Here is a 15,358-nt window from a genome sequence, read left to right as displayed (position 1 = left end):
ATTATTAACTAACTAAACAACAATCAGACAACTTAAGCTTCAGGGGCAACGGGCAAATGGGCACCTTGGGGTTGGAAACCGTTTTCATCGGCAACATAGGTGACGGTGTAGGTTTGGCCATCATCAGCAACGAAGGAGTAAGAGCCCTTGACAACAATAGCTTCATCTTCAGAGCCGACATTCTTCAATTGACCTTGAGCTTCAGCTTCGGCACCATCGCTGGTGGCATAACTGTAATGAGGAAAAAATTGAAAAAAAAAAAAAAAATGTTGAATTAAGCTATCCTTTTTTATGGTCGGCGGCGGGGTAACGCAATGTCAATAAGAGTTTGAGAGTTCTGGATACTTACGCGTATTGGAAGGATTCGGGACCAACTTCAGATTCGCTCTTAAGGATTTCAACTTCGGCGGGAGCGGCCAAAGCCAAGGCGAAGAGGGCAACGAAGACAATGATGAATTTCATTTTGTTTGAGTTGAGTTTAGCTTAGTTCAGAGTTTGAAAACTTTGTGCTGACTATCGAGATATTTCACAAGCTATTTATAGTGCAAATTGGCAAAAAAAAAACGATTTTGAGATTTTCTGTTTTTTTTTTTTTTTTTTTGGTTTCTTTTTGAAAAGCGTTAAAATATTTCATTTGCATTAATTTAATACATTGCCAACCGAGCCAACATTTAACTCAGCATATTTTGTATTGGATTAAAAATGTTGCTCTTCTTTGCTTTGGGTGGTGTAAAGAACTTGCTTTATTGTGCCGCCCTTGAATGAGCCTATGTTTTGTAGTCTTGTAGTCTATAAACACATACATACATACATACATATATGTATGTATGACGTTTGTGTGTGGCGATTTAAACATTTTGAAACAAGTTTTGCAAATCTTGGTGAATTATGAGAAAGAAAAGTACAAATACAAAATAAATAGTAAAAGGGCGTATTTTGTGAGGTAGAATTTTTGGACATACATAATTAGACGCCAAACTGAATGGAGATTAGAATAAATGTAAATTAGTATATAATCTATAAACAAAATACAAAAGAATAACCAAATCAAAAATTAATAACAAAACATGAGGCTATACAAGGAAAAATTCTATCGTAACTCAAGTTGAATATGATATTGTCGTATTCAGGGGGCATTTTAGTTCAGAACGTTATTTTTTGCATGCTCTGACATGAGGAAAAAATGAACTATATTCAAACCCTAATTGTATGCTATTAGAAGCTTTTCTTTAATACAGAAAAAGTGAAAACGTGTAAAAAAGCAGTATGTTCGGCCGAGCCGAACTTTGAATACCCTTCCCCATTAGGAACGAATTCGGAAATTTAAAAAAAAATTAAATTCGTTAAAAATTCTGTTAAAATCTTAAAAATACCGAATATCGGAAGTCACCTTTATATTGGGGTCTATACGAAAACGTGAGCCTGCAAAGGCAACTTCTGTCTGTTGGTACAGTTATATGGTGGCCATACAATATCGTGGACCTATAAAAACAATTCTCTTTCAGGAGATAAAGTACTCAGGAGGAACTCCTTGTGTGGATTTTCAGACAATTCCATTGAAAATTGTCGTGAAAATCGTCAAAATACGGAATATAGGGAAGTCCTGTTACATAGGGGCTATACGAAGACCTGGACCTGAAATTTTCAATTATCTGTCACAGGCTTTAATACCCATTGGGAACTTCAAATAAGAAATTTGAAACAATTCCGGTGAATTATGTCGCTAAAATCATCACAATACGGAATATAGGGAGGTACTGATGTATGGGGGCTATACGAAGACCTCGATCTGCATAGACAATTTTTGTAGTAAGCTGAAGTGCCCATTACGAATTCCAAATATGAAATTCAATTCCGGTAAATAATTGTCCTAAAATCATCAAACTACCGAATATCGGGGGTACAGTTATATGGGCGCTATACGAAGTCCTTGACCTTCATAGACTTTAGACGGACCGACAGTAAGTTAAAAACGGAATGACGAACTTAATATACCCTCCATACTATGTATGGCGGAGGGTATAAAATGACAGAGATGTTTAGTTTGGCTGAGCCAAACTGTGAATATTGTTCGTCATGCATTGAAACCACATCTCTAAGCCTATCTTTCCACGACTCATCAATGAAAATATGATTCGAATGATACGTTTTAAAACTCGTAAAATCTGGTCAAAACTGCAACACTATTTTAAATATAACAAGAACCCTTGCAAAGCGAAAATCTAATAATAGTGGAACAAAAGTAATAATTGCGTTAAGGTCTGACTTGTCGAGCCTCCTATGACCTCTATAAGTTTAGGTCCAAAATTGCTGACCGCCTTGTGTCCTTGAAAACGAATTTTAAAAAATCCGCGACCTTTTCCCCTTTTATCTTTGACTTTTTTAAACCCATGTTTGACCAACTTTATTTGAGTCCTCTTAAAAGTCCTGGTTTGTTGCTGCCTGAATTCTTTAAAGAAGTAAAATAAATAAGATAAAAAATACCCTCTCCATGGGTCCCTCTAAAACTACTCTTAACAAAATCAAGTTTATTGTTCTTGAAAAAATATTGAAAAACTGCAAATAATCCGAAATCGTTGTTCATTGTAATTTCATAGAACTTCAAAAAAATGTTTCTTCAGAGGTCTTAAGAAAATTGTTTGAAAAAAATTGAAATCAACGATTGCTGTCCAATAAAATAAAATTCAATAAAAATATCTACGATTTTTGCTCCTTTGGTCCCTCAACAAATAATCCAAACACAAATAAATTCGTCTGAAAAATCCTAATTTCTTAAAAAATATACAGATTTAAAAATTAATCCAGAATTGTTGTTCCTTGGGTACTGGGAAAACAATTTAAAGGTCAATTATTGTAATTTCTTAGAACCTTAAAAATTTTTCTTGCAAGGTCTTTAAAAAAATCGAAAAATCCTAATTTCTTAAAAAATATACTAGTTGTTGTTTGTTGTTCAACAAATATGGTTTATGCCCCCATGGGTCTTTAAAAAAATATTGCTGTTCCATATATATATTCCATATACACCAAAATGTGGTGTATATGGAACTTCCTTCCTCCATTTGGCTTACTTGGCGATGTTTCGATCAAAACCCATTTTCCTAGATACTATGCCAACTATAGTACCGAATTTCAGAGCTCTGCCAAATATAATAGGAACTGTTTTTATACCCTCCACCATACTATGGAGGGTATATTCATTTTGTCATTCCGTTTGTAACTCCTCGAAATACTCATGTCAGACCCAACAAAGTATATATATTCTTGATCAGCGTAAAATTCTAAGGCGATTTAGCCATGTCCGTCTGTCTGTCTGTGTGTCTGTCTGTCTGTCTGTCTGTCTGTCTGTCTGTCTGTCCGTCTGTCTGTCTGTCTGTCTGTTGTAATCACGCTATCTTTCGAACAAATTGAGATAGAAGGCTAAAATTTTGCACACATGTATATTTTGCCAGTAGGCAGGTTAAGTTCGAAAATGGGCCATGTAGGTCCAAGTTATCATATAGCCCCCATATAATGGTACCTCCCGATATTTGGTATTTTGATGATTTTAGCGACATTATTCATCGGAATTGTTTCAAATTTGGCATTTGAAGTTCGTAATGGATACTACATCGTAAGCCAAAAAATGAGCCATGTAGGTCCACGTATTCATATAGTCCCCATATAACGGTACCCGCCGATATTCGGGATTTTAATGATTTTAGCGACATTGTTTACCGGAATCGTTTCAAATTTGGTATTTGAAGTTTGTAATGGATACTAAATCCTAAGTCTAAAAATGAGCCATGTAGGTCCACGTCTTCGTATAGCCCCCATATAAGGGTACCCCCCGATTTTCGGTATTTTGATGATTTAAGCGACATTATTTAGCGAAATCGTTCCAAATTTGGTATTTGAAGTTCGTAATGGATACTACGGCCTAAGACAGAAAATTTTCTGTGCAGGTCCACATCTTCATATAGCCCCATATACCGTACCCCCCGATATTCGGTATTTTGATGATTTTAGGGACATTATTTATTGTTTCAAATTTCGCATGTGAAGTTCGTAATGGATACTTCAGCCCATGCCAGAAAATTGTCTGTGCAGGTCCACGTTTTCGAATAGCCCCCATATAAAGGTACCCCCCCCCCATATTCGGTATTTTAATGATTTTAACTTCATTAAAACAGATTTTTCTTCAAGTTTCACATTTAAATTATTGTAACAACTTATGACAAAATATGCCTATGCAGGCCCACGTCGTCGTATAAGCACTCGGTATTCTTAAGATTTTAACAGAATTTTTAACGGATTTTATTTTTTGGAAATTGCCAAATTTGTACCAAATGGTGGAGGGTATTAAAAGTTCGGCCCGGCCGAACTTACAGCTTTTTTACTTGTTTTTTTTCATTTCAAGAGACAAACAGACATTAATCCAGTTGGAATCCTATGGTGATCCAGAACATTATGGCGTCCCCTTAAAATATTTCGCGCTGTTGGCAATGGAATGACAAATCCAATATACCCTCCAGTTCGATGTAGTTCCAATTGAACTTTGGCAGAGACACATGCTATTTTTTGCTTATTCTCTTTTTTTTTGACGTTCACGTTCATTTTCAACTAATGGTTCATTCACTCGTGTCTAACAACCAAACAAAGCAAATTTTGTTTAACACAAAAGAAGCAACAGAAGGAGAAGAAGAACAGATAGGATTAAAAAAATAAAAATTATAAATAAAAAATAGTAATTAACACTAAAAATCTGGTTTAGTCAAATGATGAAGTTGTAGTGTCAACCAATAAAGTTTGGCAACTAGTTTCAAAATTAAAAAAAAAATATGAAAAAATAGCAACGTGATAATACAAACAGGGATAAATAAATATACATACATATTTGCATATATACATATTTACAAGCATGTCGGTTTTGTAGACATTATAATTAATTTAAAATGCATATGTATATATGTATATCATACAGTTACAAAGGGATGAGTTCAGTTTTCGAATGAGAACACAAGTGATTCCTGCATTTGTTGGTTGTACGGAAGACAGCGGTTATAATGGATTTCCTTGGAACCGAAATGATAACACTCTGTGCACAACATTTAATAATTTCAGGAAACATTTAGGAAATTATGAAATAATACCTAAAAAAAATACACGTTTTGACAAGCGTTTTGAAAGTTTACATCGCCAAGCAACCTAAATAGAGGGCGAAATATCGTAACTCCTTCACATTTTTTTATTTAATTCCAGCACTATAAAGACCTTGCACATATGTAAAGCAATTTTAAGGTTAAGAATCATACAAAAACAGTAAGGAAAGGTCAAAAGTCGGGCGGGGCCGACTATATGATACCCTACACCACAATGTGTATTTAGTAGAGCTTCCATAACAAAAAAGTTTTTATTGGGAATTTATGTGAATTAGATCATACCAACTACAGGGTGAGATGAAAAAACTTCAACCAACTTCAGACTGTTGTTATTTCTAAGCCACTCGTCCGACAGCTGTTAAAATTATTCCAGTGACAGCTCATTATATTGTTTACAAGCGTACAAAAGCATTTTGGTGAGAATTTTCCAAAAAAAAAAGTTCTTCGTGATGATATTCAAGCGCGATAGTGTGATTTCTTTATATTTGACAGGAAAACCACAAGTGGCTATCGTTAGAGCATTTAAATGTGAATAAATCTTTTGTGTCTCGTACCATCGCTTGTTACCGTGAATCTGGTAGCGTAGCCTGACGTCAAGGAAGTGGACGGAAAAACACAGCAACATCAGCAGAAATGGTTCGAAAAGTAAAGAAGCGACTTGATCGAAACTTGATCAAACCCGCGATGTAGTGGCCGAAATATGGCTCATGAGCTGAACATATGGCAATATTCCATTCAGCAAATATTGAAAAATGAGCTGGGGGTAAAGCCATTAAAATTCCAAAAAGTGCAAGAACTTACACCGCAACAGAAAGAAAATAGACTCAAAAAGAGAGTTGCCTCTCTTGGCCAAAAGTGGTGAACTGCCGAATTTGGTTTTCTCCGTCTCCGAAGATAAAACATTCGTTGTCCAGCAGTTTGTAAACAAACCAAATGATGGTGTTTGCTTGCCAAAGAGGTCAGCTGAAAATGTGCACCTTCGGTTGGCCATCAGAACTCAAGCGCCGGCCATGGCGATGGTGTGGGCCACCATAACTACCGATGGCTTTTCTCCGCTCATATTAATCGACCGTGGCATCAGTATAAATGCCGAATATTTTGGGCGCAGACCTTAGACATTCCAACAGAATTCAGCAGCATCGGACTCAGCACGCGCCACCCAAGAATTGTTACAAAATGGGATTCCTCACTTCATTTCCCGTACATAATGGCCACCAAAATCTCCGGATACCAATCCGTTGGACTATTGAGTCTGGAGTATTTTGCAAAGCAAGGTTGGCCCTAAAAAATACCAAAGTATCGATCACCTCAAGCAAGCGCTTCGCCGGGAGTGGGCCAAAATACCGCAGAGCAACATTCGGGCAGCGTGTGATGGTTAAATTGACCGTTTAAAGGCCGAAATTCGTATAGGTGACCAATTCGAACAAATCTCAACTTATTCTAAAATTTGATGTTATTTCGACATTTTTGGCTTTCATTCAATGAAATTAAAAAAAATGTAAAAATTATGTCTTTAGACTTAGTTAGCAGTTTTTCTGATATTTAACTGATATTGGCCGAAATCGGTTGAATATACATATGTGGCCTATGCCTGAATTTGAAGCGATGTTCACCAATTCCAATACTGTTCGTCCCTGGGCCAAACAAATATTACTTGGGAAAATTTCATCTCTATAGCATAATAAATGCAACCTGGTGCCTGAGGTCGTCTACTATGCAGTAGCTTTGCCCGGTGGCCATTGACTGTACTGGGCCCGGTGGCCATCTACAGTAGACCATCTCTAATTAAATTGTTTTTCAATAGTTGTGTTTATGAATGTGGTAAGAATTATTCTCATCGAAGGAACGCCTACCTCTTCCTGTCCGTATGTGATTTAAGCTACATTTTGGTATTTTCGAATTTTCGAGAATCGAAACTTTTTGTAATAGCCCAATTAAGAACAATCTCCCAAAAAAATGTGTAATTTAGGATTTTGGATTTTATTTAAGGCCACACCCATGTTGCGATAATTCTCCATTTTGCACCCATTACATTAAATCAGTCTATAGTAAGCCTCCTAGCAACAACTTATCTTATACCTGGTATGGCTCCCATATAACACTGTCTTCCGTTTTTATGGATCTTGTTTAAATTAATTTTTCTCCAGATCACTGTTATGGTGAAAGGTCTTCACATTTTCCCTTCTCCCATTACTATTCAAAAATTCTCATTTTTATACCTTTCACCATTCTATGGAGGGTATATCAACTTTGTCATTCCGTTTGTAACTCCTCGAAATACTCATGTCAGACCCAACAAAGTATAAAGTATATTCTTGATCAGCGCAGAATTCTAAGTCGATTTAGCGATGTCCGTCTGTCTGTCTGTTGTAATAGCGCTATCTTTCGAACGAATTGAGATAGAAGGCTAAAAATTTGCACACATGTTTATTTTGTCAGTTAAAGTTCGTAAATGGGCTATGGCCCAGGGTCCACGATTTCATATAGCCCCCATATACTGGTGCCTCCGATATTCGGTATTTTGATGATTTTAGCGACATTCTTCAACGGAATTGTTTCAAATTTGGTATTTGAAGTTCGAAATGGATACTACCGCCTAAGACAGAAAATTGTCTGTGCAGGTTCACGTCTTCGTATAGCCCCCATATAACGATAACTTTCAATATTCGTTATTTTGATGATCTTAGCGTCATTATTCACCGGAGTAGTTTCAAATTACGTATTTAGAGTTCGTAATGGATACTACAGCCTATGGCAGAAAATTGCCTATGCAGGTCCAGGTATTCGTATAGGCCCCCTATATCATAACCTCCCTATATTCGGTATTTTGATGATTTTAGGTACAGTACTTATCGAAATTGTTTGAGATGTCGTATTTGAAGTTCGTAATAAATGCTCTAGCCTGTGACAGAAAATTGTCTGTGCAGCTCAAGGTCTTCACACAGCTCCGATATAACGGTACCACCCTATATATGGTATTTTGATGATTTTAGCTACATTATTCGCGGGTTTATTTCAAGTTTCGAATTTGAATATGACAGTGGCTTATGACAAACAATGCCTATGTAGACCAACGTCGTATAGACCCCAATATAACGGCTATATTCGGTATTTTTAAAATTTTAACAGAATTTTTTTAAGGATTTTATTTTTTGAAAATTTCCAAACTCGTTCCAAATGGTGGATGGTATTCAAATTTCGGTCCAGTCGAACTTACTTACAAGTTTTTAAGGATTTTATATTTTGGAAATTTCTAAATTCCTTCCAAATGGTGAAGTGTATTCAAATTTCGGCCCAGCCGAACTTACTGCTTTTTATCTGGTTTCTATTTAATTCCTGCACTAAAAAGAACTTTCACAGATGTAAAGCATTTTTAGGCGAAAAATCAAAAGAGTAAATGGGCCGTCTACTGTAGAGTAGATGGACTCGGTGGCCATCAGTGGATGGGCCCGGTGGCCATCTACTGTAGGGTACATGGGCCCTATGGCCATCTAGTGTACAATGATAATAATCTGGACAAAATTTGAAGTAATTGAAGTATAATCTGGACAAAAATTTAAGAAGTAAGTAATTAAAGTAAGGTCACCGTCACTAGATGGCCATCGTGTCCATGTTCTCTACAGTAGATGGGCCCGGTGACCTTACTTCAATTACTTAATTCTTCAATTTTTGTCCAGATTATACTACAATTACTTCAATTTTGGTCCAGATTATTATCATTGTGAAAAGTCTGCAAATGTTCGCATCTCCCATTATTACCCACAAATTCCGATTTTTGTAATTTCCTTGACTTAAAAATCACAATTTATTATCGAACGATTTTTATTTACAAACTAAAATATGAAATTTGCGACAAAAAAGAAGAGTATCTAAACCTAGTTAACACAAAATGAACACAGTTATTTCTTGGTGAGGTTTCGGGCGAAGCATTTACAAGCGAGGCAAGTGATCACCTTCGGGTTGGAAACCGTTCTCATCAGCCAAATAGGTAACGGTATACTGTTGGCCATCATCGCCGACATAGGAGAATGAGCCGCGTACAACAATGGCTTCATGATCGGTGCCAATATCCTTCAACTGACCTTCCTCCTGGTGGGATTTTCCATCACTGGTTTCAACACTAAAAGAAAAAAGCGAAAGGGAAAGGTAAGGTGAATGAAATGAAGAAGAATAATGACCTTGGCCCAGTGAACCAAATACATCCAACCAAACCAGTTGGCTGCTTGGTTGAATGGTAGGTCCATGTCTCATTCATACTTACGCAAACTTGTATCCTTCGGGTTGTACATCCGAATCGTAACGTAATACCTGGGCCTCTTGCTGGGGTGGGGCAGCCAAGACACAGGCGAACATGGCAACAAACAAAACGGCAACGGTGAATTTCATGGTGATGCTGTTGATTTGTGAAGCGAAGTTGTTGTTTTGAGTTAAAAAAAATCCGTTAAAATTGGCAACGGGAGAGAACGGTATTGATCGGCTGCTTGGCTGTTAACTGTGCAAGTACTAGACAATTAATGTTAACTACAGCTTCTCATTACCGGCATTTTATACATAATCTCCCAGGCATGAGCAATTGTCCAGCCACAGCTGTATGGCTCACGTTGTTGTTTTTGTTGTTGGGATTTTGGAAACGAGTACCATTTTTGTTTACAAATACATTGGAGCCAGAAAAAAACAGGCAAAAGGGATTGTTCGCCCAAAAGAAAAAAAAAAAAAAAACAGCGAAAAAAGCTGATAATAAAAATTGTGGACATGTTGTGGGTTGATTCGACCATGAATGGTTGGCTGGTCGGTTGGTTGCCTGGTTGGTTGGATGGATGCAAAGAACATGAACATGCAGATGAGTATGAAGTTTTCACAGCATGATGATATTTACTGCTACAAGTAAATTCCATTTAATCAGACAACCAGGCAGTGGATCGAACGAACGACCGAGCGACCGACCTACCGACAGACAGACAAAAAGCATTAACACCAAATAATAAGTGAATATGTATGGCCATCATCAATCGATTGTTCGATCGATCGATAAGCAGCGTAAAACTTGTTTTCTCATTCATGGATGTAATACACCAACATCAGCATCATCTCCGCCAATGATCATCTTCTACCTCCTCTTCATCTTGTGGTTTGGATCAAAGACCAAAAATCCGAAAGATATAAAACCAAAATCGCTAGATATCACCGTTTGCTTTTTCTTCTTCGTTTTTTTTTTTTTATTTTGGCTAATTTTCAACCTTTAATCGATTCAAGTGAATCGCTCGCTCGTTCGCTCGCTTGCTCTGCGGCTCAGAGGGGGAAATACCAACCACCATTTGCCGTTTGTGTGTCAAGTTCAATTTAATTTCTTATTTAATTAAGGCGTGGCCCTGGCAATACCAACCAACATCCATCAAACAACGTTTGTTATCCATCAATAAAACAGCAGCAGTACCAGCAACAACAACAACAACAGCCAAAACATAACTGACTGCAGTCATAGCAACCGCTTCTGTTATTTGTTTTTTTTTTTTTTTTTTTTTTTTTTTTTTTTTCTAGCCACGAAGCCAGAGGGGAGCTGGCGTATCCGTTGCTTATCTATTTGATTAGATGTAACGCATTATGATCGCATTTGATCATCGATCTCATTTCCATCGCGGGTGGCTAATGTGCGGGTGGGATGTGTAAACTGCATTGTGCCACCGTAAATCATGAAGGTGTGAATGGCTTCGGTTTTATGGTTGGTTAAGAGCGAAATGTGAGGAATTTCGAAAAAAAAACTTAGTTGCAGACACTAAAATTTGAGGTGTTTATAAATCAATACCCCAAACAAATAATTTATAAAAATGGAAAGGGTCGCACATTTTCGGGTATTTCGGGTTGGGTTTGTGTGATGAAACGGCTTAAGCTAGATTTTTTAAATCTTTGCTAAGAGTCGACCTGGAGGCAGAGTGTGTGATAATTCTGGGTTTGCCAAAAATCGTACTGTAATGGTACAAAAAGTACAAATAAAGGTCCCGTTAATATTACCAACTGGGGGATGCCACAGCTGTGCTTTGAATACCCTACTAGACTATGTGTCGGATTTATTTTATGTTTTGATACCAAAACAAGCTAAAAAGCAGTAAGTTCGGCCGTTCGGACGTCCCGGCTTAAGCTAGATTTTTTTAATTCTTTGCTAAGGGTCGACCTGGGGGCAGAGATGTGTGATAAGGCTGGGTTTGCAAAAAATCGTACTGTAATGGTACAAAAAGTACAAATTACGGTACCGTTAATATTACCAACTGGGGATGCTGCAGCTGTGATTTTAATACCCTACTAGACTATATGTCAGGTTTGTTTTATGTTTTCATACCAAAACAATTTAAAATGCAGTAAGTGCCGGGCCGGGCCAAACTTTGAATACCCTCCACCATTTGGAACGAATTCAGAAAATTTTCAAAAAATAAAATCCTTAAAAAATTCTGTTATAATATTAAAAATACCGAATATAGTAGTTATATTGGAGTGTATACGACGTGGACCTAGACCAACATCGACAATTTTCTGTCACAGGCTGTAGCATCCATTATGAACTTCAAATACAACATCTCAAACAATTTCGGTGAGTATTGTACCTAAAATCGTCAAAATAACGAATATAGGGAGGTGCCGAATATAGGGAGGTCCTATACGAAAACCTGTACCTGTATAGACAATTTTCTGTCACAGACTGAAGTTCCCATTATGAACTCTAAAGACGTAATTTGAAACAATTCTGGTGAATAATGACGCTAAAATCATCAAAATACCGAATATTGGGAGGTACCGTTATATGGGGGCTATATGGAGACGTGGACCTGCACAGACAATTTTCTGTCACAGACTGAAGTTCCCATTATGAACTCTAAATACGTAATTTGAAACAATTCTGGTGAATAATGACGCTAAAATCATCAAAATACCGAATATTGGGAGGTACCGTTATATGGAGACGTGGGCTATATGGAGACGTGGACCTGCACAGACAATTTTCTGTCATAGGCTGTAGTATCCGTTTCGAACTTCAAATACCAAATTTGAAACAGTTCCGTTGAATAATGTCGCTTAAATCATCAAAATACCGAATATCGGGAGATACCGTTATATACGGGCTATATGGAGACGTGGACCCGCATAGACAATTTTCTGTCATAGGCTGTAGTATCCGTTTCGAACTTCAAATACCAAATTTGAAACAGTTCCGCAGAATAATGGCGCTAAAATCTTCAAAACGCCGAATATCCGGAGGTACCGTTATATGGGGGCTATACGAAGATGTGGACCTACATGGCCCATTTACGAACTTAACCTGTCTACTGGAAAAATAAACATGTGTGCAAAATTTTAGCCTTTTATCTGAATTCGTTCGAAAGATAGCGTGATTACAACAGACAGACTAAAAAATCGACTTAGAATTTTACGCTGATCAAGAATATATATACTTTGTTGGGTCTGACATGATTATTTCGAGGAGTTACAAATGGAATGACAAAGTTCATATACTCTCCATAGTATGGTGGAGGGTATAAAAATGTGTAATACCTTGAAATATGAGACCTATATCGCCGAGCTGAGTCGATGTAGCTATGTATGTCCGTCCGTAGCTCCGTCTATCTATATTAATTTGTAATCATGCTACAGGTCGCTATTGTGGCCCGATTCTCACAAAATTTTGCTTCAAGTTGGGGTTAGGTTCTGAATAGTAGCCCATTGTGTGTGGAGATGTTCTCAAAATATTTAGGTGGAAGAACATTTCCTGATTTTGCAGTTGCTCTACAGGTCGATTAGGGTAGGCGTTTAAGAGAGGGCAGGAGCCTACCAATTTGGATGATTATCGAATAATACTAAAAGGTAAAATGGACCATAACATTTCTGTAAAAAGTTTAAAAGTATCAGTCGGTTTTGCCGACGGATGTATGTCCTCAGCCTTTGTAAGTTTATTTAAATAAGTTCATTCAAAATGATGACCCTTTCTGGAGGAAATACCGTGTAATAAAATGTTGAAATATGTGTGAGGTACCAGATATATTGGACAAAAGAATTCCGCTGCATCCAAGACTAATATAAATATGTGTTTGCAGATAAAAATCCGAAGAATAATTTGGTCAAAAATTGTAACCCCTTTTTAGTCTTTTTTGAAAAATATGGTTAAAAACTTAATTTGAACGGAATGGTGGCAAGTCAAAAATTTCATAATATTATTCATAAGACGTCAAAGGTATAAACGCCAGGAATTCATATATAAAGAGACATTTTTGGGTTAAAGCCGTACTTTTCGTGATTTTGTGCAACAAATCATCATATTAGGAGGATGACGTCAAAGACAAAAATATTCTTCATCAAATTTTACAACAAGATACGGTATCAAAAAAAAAAAAAAAAACGTGCCTCATCGAAATAACCGTTTTAGACCCTAGGTCTCTTTGGAACAAATCCGTTTCAGGACATTTGGAGTCGATCTGGCGATGTCCGTTCGTCAGTTTCAAAAGGAGTATCAGATTTGATCCAAACTTGGTACATCGTAATATTATTGTCAAACCAAGATCGAGTTCGGAGATGGGTAATATCGGTCCACTTTTTCTAATACCTCCCCGAAATTTTCAAAGAAAATAATTTACGGCACAGAGAGAAAAGATAATCCGAATTTGCTCCAACTTTGGAAATCCTCATATTTGTATCATTGATAGGTTAGGTGCGAAAATGGACAATATTGGTCCACTCAATCAGGTACCTCCCACACATAGGGTTAAAATTTGGAATAATTATAACTCTTATAAGATGTAATGTCAGAGTCCGATTGCGTTCAATTTACACACATCACAATATTTTTATTAGCCCAAGGTCTGATGTGAAGATTGGGTATATCGATCCACTCCTTCTGGTACCTCCCTCACAAAGGGTCAAAATTTGTAATATCCATGAAACTCATAAAATGCAAAATTAACTTTCGATTCCATTCAAACTTGGTACATCTCAATATTTCCATCAACACAAGATCTGTTATAAAAATGGTAGCGATCGGACCATTGCCTCTGGTACCTCCCTCACAAAGGGTCAAAGTTTTGAATTACCAAAGCGACATAAAATCCGAAATAAGCATCCGGCTCTCTTCATATTTCACACATCCCATTATTTCTACGAACACAGGATCTGTAGTGGAATGCATTGGTCCACTCCATCTGGTACCTCCACCGCCAAGGGGAAGAATTTTGAATTTCAATGACGCTCATGAAACGCGAAATTAACATCCGATTCCATTCAGATATGTTACATCTTATTACGAACATCAAAACAAGATCTGTTATAAAGATCGGACCACTTCTTATGATATCTCCCCCACATAGGGTTCAAGATTTTGAAAAACAAAACGCTGAAAGAAAGCTGAATTAGCATCCAACTCTCTTTAAATTTCACACAACCAAATATTTTTGCTAACAAAAGATCCGTTGTATATTCATTGTGAAGATGATATATATCGATTTTCTTGTAATTTTACCCCTTCCAATATTTTTATCTGTATTAGATGAAGTATGAAAATGGAATACTTCGGTCGACTCATTCCTTTGGAACCTACTCCATAGAGGGTCAACAATTTGAATAAACATAACTGAAGTGAAAATATATTTTAAAATAATCGAACATATATTTTAAATATTACCCTACATCTGTCGACAAAACCGACCGATAATTTTTAACTTGTTATTGGCATATTTGTATCCGATTTTTCTAGATTTTTTTCTTTTCTGACAAAAGCTTATTCTGAATTGGTGAAAATTTCCAAAATCCGTCCAGGCGTTTTGAGTTATAAACGGTCTAACAAGCACCCCTTTTTATACCATCCAATCTATGGAGGGTATATTAAGTTTGTCATTCCGTTTGTAACTCCTCGAAATATTTACAACAGAGCCTACAAAGTATATAAATTCTGGATCAGCGTAAAATTCTAAGACGATCCAGTGATGTCCGTCTGTCTGTTGTAATCACGTTATCTTTCGAACGAATTAAGATAGAAAGCTAAAATTATTATACATACATGCACAGTTTACCAGTGTTAAGTTCGTAAATGGGTCGACGTCCCCGTATAGTCCCCATATAACGGTACCTTCCGATAGTCGGTATTTTCAAGATTTCAGCAACATTATTCACCAGAATTGTTTAAAATTTCATTTTTGAAGATCGTAATTGGTACTCCAGCCTATGACAAAAAATTTTGAATTCAG

General features: G+C 36.8%; 2 protein-coding genes across 2 annotated transcripts; both read right to left on the bottom strand.

Annotated features, from left to right (window-relative positions):
- LOC109611613 (larval cuticle protein 65Ag1-like) lies at window positions 1-488 on the bottom strand. The gene is made up of 2 exons (XM_020039875.2): window positions 350-488; window positions 1-231 (listed from the first exon to the last, which is right to left on the bottom strand). Exons 1-2 carry the CDS (start codon window positions 460-462, stop codon window positions 33-35), a joined length of 312 nt encoding a protein of 103 aa, XP_019895434.2. The 5' UTR covers window positions 463-488; the 3' UTR covers window positions 1-32.
- An 8,435-nt stretch (window positions 489-8,923) lies between these two features.
- On the bottom strand, window positions 8,924-9,639 carry LOC131801306 (larval cuticle protein 65Ag1-like). Its single transcript, XM_059119857.1, has 2 exons — window positions 9,400-9,639; window positions 8,924-9,258 (listed from the first exon to the last, which is right to left on the bottom strand). The coding sequence occupies exons 1-2, from the start codon at window positions 9,522-9,524 to the stop codon at window positions 9,069-9,071; spliced, it is 315 nt and encodes a 104-aa protein (XP_058975840.1). The 5' UTR covers window positions 9,525-9,639; the 3' UTR covers window positions 8,924-9,068.
- Between the last annotated feature and the right edge of the window lie 5,719 nt (window positions 9,640-15,358).

The sequence above is a fragment of the Musca domestica genome, unplaced genomic scaffold (genome assembly GCF_030504385.1).
Source record: "Musca domestica strain aabys unplaced genomic scaffold, Musca_domestica.polishedcontigs.V.1.1 15, whole genome shotgun sequence".
Taxonomy (NCBI): Eukaryota; Metazoa; Arthropoda; class Insecta; order Diptera; family Muscidae; genus Musca; species Musca domestica.
This window is presented reverse-complemented; position numbering and strand designations above follow the sequence as displayed.